The sequence below is a fragment of the Pongo abelii genome, chromosome 11 (genome assembly GCF_028885655.2).
Source record: "Pongo abelii isolate AG06213 chromosome 11, NHGRI_mPonAbe1-v2.0_pri, whole genome shotgun sequence".
Taxonomy (NCBI): domain Eukaryota; kingdom Metazoa; phylum Chordata; class Mammalia; order Primates; family Hominidae; genus Pongo; species Pongo abelii.
The window spans coordinates 39,538,400-39,551,881 of record NC_071996.2 but is presented as its reverse complement, the minus strand read 5'-3'; the positions used below and the strand labels follow the sequence as shown (position 1 = coordinate 39,551,881).

The window sequence follows — 13,482 nt, the reverse complement described above, 5'->3', positions numbered from 1 at the left end:
TCTAACTTGGAAAGATTTCAAAAGGCAGAGAGTCTATCATTCCTAGCATACTTATTTTTGGATATTTTATTTCTTATCATTGAAAACATGTCATTGAAGAGATATTCTATCGGAACCATCTATATGTAGCAACTTAATTTCAAAACAACTTCAAGAGATTCACAGACTATCCAGGGCTGATTTTTCTACTAGGGGACACTTAAAAGTTGTTTGTCTAAACCATGAGCAATCTATTTCATTTAAGCATAAAGTAGCTTCTTGATTTTTTTTTTTTTTTTTTTTTTTTATTTTAAGTGATTTTTATTTTCTTGTTTATGCATTCTCTATTTTTTCAATACCGTGAATAAAAAAATATTTTAACAATAAAATGTACAACATTTTTATAATAGCTGTTCCACCAATGTAGCTTTTTTTTCCCCCACTGGCATGTTTACTTGATTTTTAACCATACATAAATTATTTGATGTTTCTATAAAACCTGAAGTTTCAAATTGACATATTAAGATCTTAATGTTTAACTCCACCTCTAATTCTAGGCTTTACTATAATAATATAAATTAAACACTTCATAAATCTACCATCATATTAGCTAACCCAGTGAGTCAAAAACCTCCGGAAACCACACTGTAATTTAGAAATCACATTGAAATGGGACCAAAGCCAAAGAAGCAAAAAATAACTAATTTATTCTTTTTAATTGCAGAAGATAATTTAATAAACTGAAGGAAACATCCCAGGTAAATCAAAGCTAATTTATTCAATTTCTTCATAGGAAGTACATCAAAAGACTAAAAATATACTTCTAATTAGAATGGGTACCTTGGTTTCTATAAAACAACTCATTTACCTCTGTAGACAAATAAGAATCATATTATATTGTCTGCAGAGAATTCTACAGATATGAGAATGAAACGAGCCAGAAGTAAAAGCATTTTGTAAAGAAAGAACACTCACACTGAAGGAAACACAGATTTTTGCCACCAATGCTAACAATAAATCATTTTAAATATCCATGTGCCATGAGATTTATTAACGGTAACATAGCTTAGCTTGGCTGTTCCATGAAGGAAATTAATAGTGCTTTAAAGTCACTATTAGATATAAACTAAGACAGCATAGTATTGCATTTCAGGTGTAAAGAACAGAACTCCACACACCAAACCTACATTTGCTTATTTTTCTGCTTTTTAAATTTATTTTGTTTTCTTTGGTATGTTGGTTTATTTTATAAGACAACCAAGACAGCACTGTTTATCATAGACCACTGATAGGAATCATAGCCAAGGCATTTTGGTAAGAATGCAAGTACACACAGACTGCATATTTTGTTTGTTTGAAGTAAAATATCGCTCAGATCATACTCAGAGTGAGTAATATCAGACTCTGATCATACTCAGAGTGAGTACCTCATTCTCCCAGTTTCTATTCCACATGAAGGTGTTATTCTACTGCATTTCTATCCTCTGGAGCTTCATTTGCCTTTTCTATATTTCTACCTAATTCACAACAGCCCTTTTCCCAAACCAAAGCTGTGAAGTAAAAAAAAAAAAAAAAAAAGCGAGCCTTTTCTATTGGAAACATGCTAGTCTCTTCCAATAGTTTAGCACCCAGAGTGTAACTGGTGGAGGCACAAGAGAGGGATGAGCCAGGTTCTGAATTTCCTCCTAAAAGCAGAGCTTGAGCCAGTTGGAGAGGCCAACCTCCCTGCGGAACACCACAAGCCCTCTCCCGAGGGATGCTCCTGCATCAGTCCCTGCTGCCTTTGTGCATCACTGTCCCCTCTCCTTCCACATGAGTCTCTGGCCTCAGGGCCTGCTCCAACAGGCTTCTGAGCCACTGAGGGACCTGGCACAAAAGTATTATACAAACCGGGGCCAGGCACAGTGGCTCACACCTGTAATACCAGCACTGCAGAAGGCTGAGGCAGAAGGACAGCAAAAGGAGTTCCAGACAAGCCTGGGCAACATGGTGAGATCCCGTCTCTACAAATAAATAAATAAATAAAGGACCAGCCATGGTGGTTCATGCCTATAATCCCAGCACTTCCAGCATTACTTCCAGCTATAAACTAAACTGTAATCCCAGCGTTTACAGTTCCCATCACACCCATAGGGTTTTTTCTTACATTTGGACATCTGCCAGATCTGTTATAAATTCCTATCAAGCCCACCCCCCTAAGCCCGGCTTTTTTTTTTTTTTAGATGGAGTCTTACTCTGTCACCCAGGCTGGAGTGCAGTGGCATGATTTCAGCTCACTGCAACCTCTGCCTCCCGGGTTCAAGCGATTCTCCTGACTCAGCCTCACGAGTAGCTGGGACTACAGGCGCATGCTACCATGTCTGGCTAATTTTTTGTATTTTTAGTAAAGATGGGGTTTCTCCGTGTTAGCCAGGATGGTCTCGAACTCCTGACCTCGTGATCCATCTGCCTCGGCCTCCCAAAGTGCTGGGATTACAGGCATGAGCCACTGTGCCCAGCCAAGCCCCCTTTTACCTAATGTAGCTTAAAGTTCTTTGATCCTTAAAAACTAAAATAGAGTTGATTAAAACAACATAGTAGGTGCTTGTCACACATTTCTTAAACAATCTGTTGGTCTATGGTTACATCCAATGCTTCTCCAATATAGTGGTTTCCAAACTTTAGTGTGTCTTAGAATCACTAAGGAAGTTAATTTAAAAATGCAGATTTTTAGGCCCCAGTTCCAATTTCAAAATCAGAATATCTTAGGGTTCTAGCAAGCATACCACACAGATCTGAGCTGAAGGTTTGTGGACCACATTTTCAGAAACCTGTTCAATTATTTTAAGTTTTACCCACGGGTTAGTCTAGGACACTAAAAGATGGCACATGACCACAATTTTGCATTTCACCTTATATATGGCCTTGGGTTTTTATCAAGAATGAAACCCTATCAGACAGTGCATTGTATTTCCCATAAACATATGGTTGAAAACTGTAACTACTACCCCAGCTGGTGACTTTGAAGCATGAGTGGGAAATGACTTTAAGAAATTAGCAATTCAATAGGCTTTGCTTCCCTGAGATATTCATACAACTTCATTACAGATAATAGACAGACTGATAGACAAATGAATGAACAAACAAGTAAACAAAAAATAAACAAAAATGATAGAATTTTTTCCCTTTTAACCACATTTGCCAGGAAAACAGAGACAAATCTGATGCTCTAAGTCTCACACATTGTGTGGCCAGCGTCACCACATATGTTCTTGCATTAAGCTATGCAAATTTTTATGAGGAAAATTGAGCTGTGAAGGTAGACTAACTTCTCGTTCAGCAGTTTGCTAGGTTTGCTTAAGCAAATTGGTTCTTGCTAGCATCTATTTATTTGACATGGATTTACTAAGTTCTGTTCTGCCTTAAGTTTATTTCTTGGTACTTTGGGGACTGAAAACTGAAAAGGGCAAGGTTTAAGCCCTCAAGGAGTTCACAGTCCTTCAGAGGAACACAAAACACCTTTACCAATAGCCAGACTGCAAACATTTCAGACACAGTATGGGACTTAAGAGGGCAAAGTGTTTATTTCCAGCAGAAGGGTCAGAACAAACCCTGTGGAGGGGGCTAGGATTTAGGCTGTAGTAAGATTTGGGCAAGCAGTAGAGATGTAGGGAGACATTCTAGACAGAGGGGAAATCAGATTTTTCTTGCCTTCTTCCATAGTGCCCTGACCTTCATAGCACACTTTGTGACGGCACCTTTATTTAGGTAGTTTTGTGTTCAATTCCTCTATCTTCCCTAACTGGATGGTATTCTCTATGATGGAGAGATTTCTGTATGCTTCATTCACTACTTTATCCATATACACACAGCGCCTAGCACACAGCCTGAAACGCAGTGATCATTCAGCAAATATTTGTTGTTAAGTGGTTAAGAGCTTAGGATTCCATGTGGTTTTGGCATTTATTAATGTTAGTTTTGCAACCTTGGGCTCTATCTTTAAGCCCTATTTTCTTTTACATAAAATGGAGTAATAATTCTTTCAACATAAGGTTGAGGTAAGAATTAAATGGAATAGTGAGAACATTTAAAACCTAGTCTGGTGGCAATTTTGAAATATGCTTTATTATTAACTCTAGGCAGGTGAGGTGATGGATATATTAATTAGCTTAATTTAATCATTCCATCATGTATACATGTATCAAAACATCACATTATACCCCATACTTATATACAGTTATTTGTCAAATTAAAATAAAATTTTAAAATAGAAATAATCAAATAGAGTAATGCATATAAATTTAATAGGAAGAGGCAGTGAAATAAAGCAAAGCTATGCCAAAGTTGTAGCCTTTCACTGGCCAGAATTAAACTTGTCTAGCTTGCCTTTCTGTAGCTGAACAGGGGCACCAGGATGGAAAATGTAGCAAGTTTAAACACTGGGTTTTTTTAACTTGGTCTTTGCTCCTTTGAGGCCATACGGCAACTTCCCTTGAGGAGTGTGTTGCCTCATCTGTGAAGCAGGACTAATAAAACAGCTCTTCCTTCACCATTAAACTGTCCTGACAATTTATGAGATAGCACGTGTCAAATTAATGTGTGATCTATAACATGCAAAGCCTGCAATAAAGGTACTGGGCTTCAAATTCTTGATTTGCTAATAGACAAGCAAGACTATCTGTGCCTATGAATGTAGCAAGTAGCTCGTTGTCGTGGGATAAAAACAGACAAGCCCTAGAGCCAGAGAGAAGCCTGGATTTCCACCATGCTCTGATTCTAACATACTGGGTAACCTCGGAGCAGTTACTTCATCTTTCTGAGCCTGGGGTTTCTCACCTGTTAGTTATGTATGATTAGACTTACCTCCTGGGGCCACTGTAGGATGCAAGAGAAAATCCAGTAGATTATACCGTAGATTTCAGGTCCTTCTAAATATACATCAATCTCTAGTCCAGAGGGAAGAAGAGGGAGTAATGCGGTGAGAGGAAAGAGTCTGGACTGACAATGCTTTCCCTACCAGATATTATTTGGATTAACATTTCTCTGAAGGAGTTTAGACCAGACTAACTAAGAATTCTGAGCTCTGAGCAGCAACTCCCATTCTAATGTAAGTGTTCCTCCTTGTCTCAATATGGTCATCAGACTCAAATGCAATGTTGTTATTTTTTTTTTTAAACCAAATCTGATAACTTCTTATGCTGGGTTTTAATAAAGACAGGCAGAAGATCCCATAATTAAAATATACACATAGGAAAAAATAAAATAATATTTAATTGAGAGAATTTTATCCATGAATTTTCTCCCCCTGTGAAATAGGAAAAGGTGTTTTTTTATGAATTTTATCAGCAGAACACCTCAGTTTGGCAGGAGTATGATTGAAAACTGTAATCTCTACAAGCCCAAGTGTTTGTCATTCCTCCTACTAAATTATCAGGAATATTTATTGAGCACTGGGACCATGTAGTGATCTATGGACTTTAAATTACAGACTAAAGGAAGCAAGTTATACCCAGTAACACCTGTGAAGGCAAAGATACCTACACTCATGTATCAGAGCTGGGTCTGGAGACATCTATGTGAGCTATACATCTTACTGTGTTTAATTTCTCAAAAAACTCTTTGGAAAAGATAACATTATCTAAAGTTTACAGAAGAAGCAAAAAAGATTTAGGTAATGTCAATCTCAAGGAAGAACAAGGTGTTAAAGTGCCTTGAACATTATTTTCTGGGCCAGTGTTCCAGGCTCAAAGCTTTGATTACTCAAACATAGCAGACCCTCTATTATTTGGGAACAAATGGATGAACAAAGGTATGGATGGTTCTGTGAAGAGGAGGGGGCCACATATGCTTGACAGGGGAAAGTAAAGAGGCAAGTTAGTGCTTGTATGTATTTCAGTGGGCAAAATTCTGGAATCCAGAATAGGTTATTTTTGACCTTTTTGACATTCAGATTGACCAATTCCCTAATTGGCCTGGATCTGTGGAATAATCTGTTAATGCCACAGTTTCATTTAAAAGAAAGCAAAATCTTTAAGCATTAGAACTGACTGGGGAAGAGATGTGTTTATTTATTCATTCATTCAATAACAATTACTAAATGCCCACCATGTGCCAGACACTGTACTAAGCACTGGAAGTTCATTAATGAAATGAAAGACTCCTACCCTCTGAGTTTATAGTCTGTCCAGAGCAATACAGGCATAGAAACAGGTGCCATAATACCAGCATGTAGAGGACTTAATAATTGCAGGAACTCAACATAATACAAGCTCCCTGACCTTAAGGAACTTTTATCATCATCATTATCATCTAATAATAATAATAATAAATAAATGTTAAGCACTGAGTATTTCTCATCCTCCACCACTAGTAAGAGTCACCTATGGAGAGTTTTAATACTGAAAATATCCTTTCAACCTGAAGAGATTCTGACTGGGGTGAGCTGGGGTGAGTCTCAGACATCTGTGGATTGAAAAAAACTCAATGGGGTTGACATTAAATAAAAACAAATAATAATAAGTTTCTATATACCTGGCACTGTTCCATGTGTCCTCCTTATAACAGCTCTTTGAAGTAGGTGGTAATATTACCTTATTTTGGAAAGGAAGAAATTGAAACACAGCAAGTTTAAAGTAATTTGTATGGCAGAGATGAGATTTGAATCAAGGAAATCTAACTCAAGAATCCATGCTACATGCTTAGGTGTTTAAAAAAAAATCACTGTCTCTTTCTGATACTGAAAACTCAAGAGGTAACTCCAGGAGGGTTGACACAGGAGGAAACGAATTCCACCAAATGAGGTTTCCTACAAATTCCCAGCAGCAGTCTCTGCTGTTGGCCTTCCCGTTACCATGACACTACTCTCTAGCTCACTCCTTAGAGATGAAAGTTAAAGGAGTTCCTTCAGCCTCTAATTATTTGAGACTGACAAATAATTAATCATTAGCTCCATGGTTTCTAGAAATATTCTGTTGAATATTCTATTTTTAATATACCATAATTTATCTTCAGTCTAATAACTTTACCTCTTTCATATTCTCCCTTTCCATAAACTGGTAAACATATCTGGCAATTATTTCAACTAGTCCTTTTGGGTGTGGAAGTGGGGATTAATGTATAGACAGAATAAGAATGTCCATGAGGTGATAATTGCTTTGTGTAGCCATCATGACATGAATACATTGTATTAACCATTAATACTTTGTATTCACATTGCATTCATTTATGCATATGTTTGAAACTTCATGTAATTAAATGTTGAAAATATGCAGTGAGGCTCCTTAAAGATTCTCTTATATAAATCATACAAAGAATAATACTGATTTGTGATCTTAAAGTAAAAACATGAGGAATGACAGTGATGACAGCAGTGGCCAACATAATTAATTCCAACACTACCTCGGCAAACAACTATCAATGATCTCCTATAACAGGCTGAAATGTATGTGAAGACATATTGTAAAATATTAGGCATTAAATGAGTGTTTCTCATCCTTCACTGCTTATAAGTCACCTATGGAGAATTTTAGTATCACAGATGTCCTTCCAACCTAAAGATATTCTGACTGGGCGGGCTGGGATGAGGCTCAGACATCAGACCACTGAAAAAACTAAGGGCTGAGAAATGTTGCAATAAGCGAGCTGTTGCTATTATTAACTAGACCACACTGGATACTTTAGGCAGGCATTTGTTTCATAGGCTGAAAAAAGAATAGAAGAAAACAGCAAAAAAAAAAAAAAAAAAAAAAAAAGTACAAAGGAAATGGTTCGTGATCATTTGGTGAATTTATTACAGGGACTGAAAAATTAGGCCACAACAGGCCAAAGCTTGATAGACCTTTGGTTTGCTTAGAAAAATATGAGACTATCATTGATCCTTTAAGGAGAGACTCAGAGAAGGAGGAGTAAGAAGATCATAAGCATGGCTTGAGATTGTCCATGGCTTGAAAATTCCTTTATGTTTAAGGTTTTAGCTCTTGAATCAAGTCAGGACAAAATAAAACCTGACGCAATTCATCCATTGCTATGTCACAAATCACTGCTGGTGCACTTGGTCCCCTAAACAACCTTGGCTTTCTGAGAGGTTTAGAATGAATGTGGTTTGGGATTTTCATAATCCAGTGACTCCCTGGTTGTTACCACAAACCTATTAAATAAGAATATATTAGAGTAGGATCCAGGCATCAGAGATTTTCAGGTGATTCCATTGTGCAGTCAACTTTGAGGACCTCAGACATAACCACTTCTCAACTTTGATGACCCAACCTGAAGCCACAGCCACAAAACAAAAAAAGGAGTTCTTCTGTCTTCATTAGTCGAGATTTCCACTTGCTCTGGTCCATCCTCCTCCTGGATCTCTTCCTGATCTCTCAGTTTAAGTTAACCACTTTTAACCACTCCCCTTCACCTCCCACCCTGTCCTCACCTGCTGGTCTGTCCCTGGTCCATGCTTCTCACTTTAAAACCTTGATCAGACATTGCCTCACCCAGAAATTTCTAATGAACCCAACCCTACATAGAGCTTTATACCCAACATATACGTATCACCTGGGAACTTATAGAAATGTACAATTCCAGGCCCCATTTGGGTCTATCGAATTAGAACCTGCAATTAATAAGATCCCCAGGGGACTTGTATGCACATTCAAGTTTGAGAAGTACTGTTTTAGGACACCATTTCCCAAAAAGTCTGTTGAAGGACACTCTCAAGGACACAAAATCCACTGCCTAGATTTTAATCCGCACTCCTCTATCTCTTTACAGAACACCTGTACATTCAAAACATATGCATTGAGTGGCAACTATATGCCCCATACTAGGCTGGGTTTAGAGTATCCAGTTGTGAAGATGGCGGAAGTGGTCCTCATATTCATGGACTTAAAATCTAGCAGAGGCAACTCTAACAAGAAAAGACAAGTTAAGGGGATGAATAGGATGCTGTGGGATAATCTACTTAATGGAGGAGTATGGGGGAGTCTACAGTAGTCTGGTAGATGAGAGCAGCATTCCAGGGGAAAGGCAGGTCTTTGTGGATACACAGGCTGAGGACCCAGGAAGGAGGGGCAGCTGAAGAGAGTGGAGTGCCAACCTCATGCACAGCAGGTGCAAACTATACAACTATACAAACACTTGCCCAGTGCCTACTCGGTGTCAGGAGGTGGTCTAAGTGCTTTCTTTATAGGCAGGTGTTATTATTAACCTCCATTTTACAAATTAGAAAACTGAGGCAATGAAACATTAATATATCTGCCACACAGCAAACATGAAGATACAACCACAGTTATCTGGCTTCAGCATCCATGCTCTTATGCCCCAATCTACAGTCTCTTAAACTGGGGAAAAAAACAAGATACATTCAAGAAGCTGAAAGAAGGGCCACATATCTAGAGTTAAAGCAAGTTTTGCTCATGGATCTATGGCCTTCATCAGAATGAGGGAGATGAGGAGGAGGAGGGTCACCATTCAGGGTGCCCTAGCTTCTTACAACTGAAAATTTCTGGGACCCACCCCATAGTTATTGAATCAGAATTTCTAGTCATGGATCCAGAAATCTGCATATTAATAATGCTTCCAGGTGATTCAAATGTAATTAAGTTTGAGAACCATAGGCTTATAGATACAATTTCCTCCAAATTTTTCCCCCTCTGATAGTGTCCTTTAATTAACCCATAGTTACTTAATAATATCTTAGTCCCAAGCTATAAACTAAAAATTAGGGTAAATAGGATTGAAATGGAAAGCTGGAAGAAATCTGAAAATTGAAGCTTTGCCTCTGTAGGTCCCTGACTGCCAAGCTGTGAAAAGAATTATCTGGGATTGAAGAGATGGCGGCAAAGAGAGACCACAGAGACTTAGAACTATTTTCATTACAATGCCAATGATTTAAACAACTAATTGAATTTCTGCAAATTGGAGTAAAATTTAAAGTTGCTTGCGGAACAATTATTTTACATGCCTTGTGATTCCGTTGCCTTTACCCAATGCTAGGAAAAGACTCTCCGGTAGCAGAGAGAATTTTCTTGAATATAGAATAGGTGGACTAGCAGTGGCTAAAGTAATCTCTGGTCACCAGGGCACACTGGCTCAACAAAGTTAATCTGCTTCCCTATGTATCAAGAGACTTCGACAACTCCAACACCAATTTCTGGCTGCCAGTGGGGTATTCTCTTAAATCCAGTCTCTTCTTATAACAATTTAACAGGAATTATACTAAACTCTCATGAATAAGAAGCTAAAATAAATAGCTAAACATCAACAAAACTCCATCCTTATAGATTATATTATTCCCTTGCATCTTTTCAATATTTATCTTTAAGAGCCTGAAATGTTTTTAGGTACATTATGATTAAAATTCCCAAAGTCAGCCTCCTAGATGCTGCCCTTCAAATGGCTCAGAATAGAGACAGAAACTTTTCTATCCTTGCCTGCTTTGAAATGACATTACCCTGGCTATTTAACAAACCCTGTTCATCCAGTTCATTTACTTTGGATCTTCATTCAGAAAAAAACAAGTTTTGGAGAGTTTCTAGAAGAGATTGTCGTTTTCCATCCCTCAAAAGATTAGATAAATAAAGCACTGTATTTTCAAAGCTCTTTCTTATTCAATGTATTTATTTATGATTCTATCCATAAGCAAATCTCATTGTATGCTACTATATTAATTCTGTGACAAATGATCATCAGGAAGATGAAATGCCATAGTTATAAAACTTTATGCTGGTACTCCACCATTGCAATACAAAGATGATAATTTTCAACAGGTGCCACAGCTCTGTTTTCAATCACTGAGAGGTGTTTGAATGACCATCAGATCTATGTCAATATTGGCCTTATTTTCATGTCACTCTCATGAAGTGATGCTATAGATATGTGAGTCAAAGAGCATTTGAAGGATCTTAGATGCACATAGCTGGAATTATCCAAGGAAAGTAAACCTCTGACGGGTTTTTTTCTCTGCAGAACTGCATACTTTCTTCTTTCTTCTTCCAGGAGGCTGGTGCAGCAAGAGAGCCACGCCCTGCTTGAGAGGACATGGCTGCCAAGAGAAGCCCAGGGACCAGCGGATGAGACTCACTGAACTCTGGGCATTAGAGGTAATATTCTTTCTGTCTTTCCTTTTCTTGGATTTGCCTTTTGTAACCATACAATGGTAAGATCCAAAGGGCCAAGGCTAGTGTATGAGACTAGGAGAGAGGGACTAAGTTATTAACTCTAGATCTTAGGCCAAAATGGAGTTTTGGGATGACGATTAATTATATCTTCACATGAACGAGCCCATCAGGGAGCTGCAATACACTTTGGGGGAAAGATCTGTTCTAAGAGAGAGGATCACTTTAGCATATACTCCTATGTGTTCATCTAGGACTTTGCTGTTAAGTATCCTGGATTAAATACCTTCAAATATACCCAGATGTATAAAGTATCAGCATTAAGAATAAAGAAATACAAATCATATATTGCCAATTTCTGTACTTGTTCAACACTTTGTATGTATCTGCTCTTGTACTCCATGTACTTATATTAATCAGTGATGTGAGCATCATATTCAAGCCCTATATTCTAATGAGGATACCTGGAATTAGGGTCCAGACACACAAGAGCCACATAGAAACTGTGATAGTGATGATGCTTTATAAGGAATTACATGGGAATGACTGTTCAAAATGCCACAATGGGGTCAGTAGAAGATGAATACTCCTGCAATGCATGCAGGTGGAACTATGACATAAAATAAGAGAATCTGTTTTCTCTTCCAAGCTCTGATAGATTTGGAAATACAAGACTTCATTTACAAACTTTACCAAACTTGTTTCCAGAGTGACAGGCAAATGAAAAAAAACAAAATGGTGCTCGCATTCCACAACCTCTCACTTACTAAGCTGTGGAGAAACAATCAGGTTAGGGAAGAAAGAACTAAGAATGCAGCATCCACCTACCTGCTTGGCACATCCTTGGACAGGGTGTCCACTCACTGAAAGCAGTCACAATACAGTCTTTTTTGCATGGGAGAAAACAGGGGCGCACAGTTTCAGGTCGAGTAGATTCTGGACATCTGTCAATGTGAAAAGACCATGTCAATGCCTCCTTGAGAGACTAAGTGGTTGAACACAGAACTATAGGATTTTAGAACCGAAAATGTTAAGGCCCTCATGTTCCCTTAATAGGTGAGGGAAGAAAGACTCCTGGAGGTGAAGCTACTTGCCCAAACACTCAAAGCTGGAGGCAGAGCCTGAAGCAGACCTCAGCTCTCTTGACCCAGAGACCAAAATAACTTTTCACTACACCAGTAAAAAACAACCTCTGAAACCAATGAAAGATGAGTGCCAAGAAAGTGTCTCACCATGAGCATCAACTAATTTTATCTTTTTCAGAAGGAAAAAACTGAAATATTATTTTAAATGTTTTATTCAGGGTGATATATCAAATTAGCAATATTCTACAAAAGAAAAGATTATAAAAGAAATACAAAATATATTGGAAAACAAAAATCTTTGATGGTCACTTAAAAATACTAGGAATCTTTGATCATTAACAGAATTCTAGACTACTTAAATAATTAACAGGTAGGTATTTCTTTCCTTTTCTTTTTTTTTTTTTTCCCCAAGATGGAGTCTCACTCTGTCCCTCAGCCTGGAGTGCAGTGGCACGATCTCGGCTCACTGCAACTTCCACCTCCCGAGTTCAAGTGACTCTCATGCCTCAGCCTCTCAAGTAGCTGGGATTACAGGCGCACCACCACGCCTGGCTAATTTTTGTATTTTTAGTAGAGTCGGGGTTTCACCATGTTAACCAGGATGATCTCGATCTCTCGACCTCGTGATCTGCCCTCCTTGGCCTCCCAAAGTGCTGGGATTACAGGCATGAGCCACCACGCCCAGCCAATTAACAGGTATTTCTATAGAACACGTAGACTGAAAAGTTGGAAGAAGCAACATATGACAGCCTGTTAATAACAAATATGCTACCCAGCATTAACAAGGAAAAAGATATTGATTTTATTACTTTACTGATAATTAATTTAGTGCCCAGACTCAGGAAGAAAGTAATATAGTTAATGGATTCACAATTATTTGGAAAACTAAAGTCTCAGCAAATAGCAAGTGAGTTTTTGTTTGCTTGCTTGCTTGCTTGCTTGTTTTTAGAGTAGAGATGGCTAACAACCACATTTATTATATTCTACAACAGTGTTACACCAAGAAGAAAAACAGGAAAGCACTTTATACTATACATTTGGTTTTTACTATTACAGAATTGAAAAAGGGATGATAATTCAGAGTGAAAAACCCAGGAAGTGTATACAAAATGAATAACATGCAAATACAGGGCCTGTCCAAATTTCAAACACAAAGAAAATGTTAAGAGGAGAAACTAGCAATCCCAATGCTTTGGGAGGCCGAGGCGGGAGTACTGCGTGAGCCCAGAAGTTAAACACTAGCCTGGACAACACAGCCAGACCCTGTGTCTACAAAAAATATAAAAAATATTAGCTGGGCATGGGGGTACATGCCTATAGTCCTAGCTACT

General features: G+C 38.1%; 1 protein-coding gene across 1 annotated transcript in view; it reads right to left on the bottom strand.

Moving 5' to 3' along the window:
- THSD7B (thrombospondin type 1 domain containing 7B) overlaps positions 1-13,482 on the bottom strand; it is a 908,978-nt gene that overhangs the window by 415,642 nt on the left and 479,854 nt on the right. Inside the window, exon 10 of the mRNA XM_024243556.3 lies at positions 11,895-12,010. Coding sequence (XP_024099324.3) covers positions 11,895-12,010 — 116 coding nt within the window. The remainder of the gene's footprint in view (positions 1-11,894; positions 12,011-13,482) is intronic.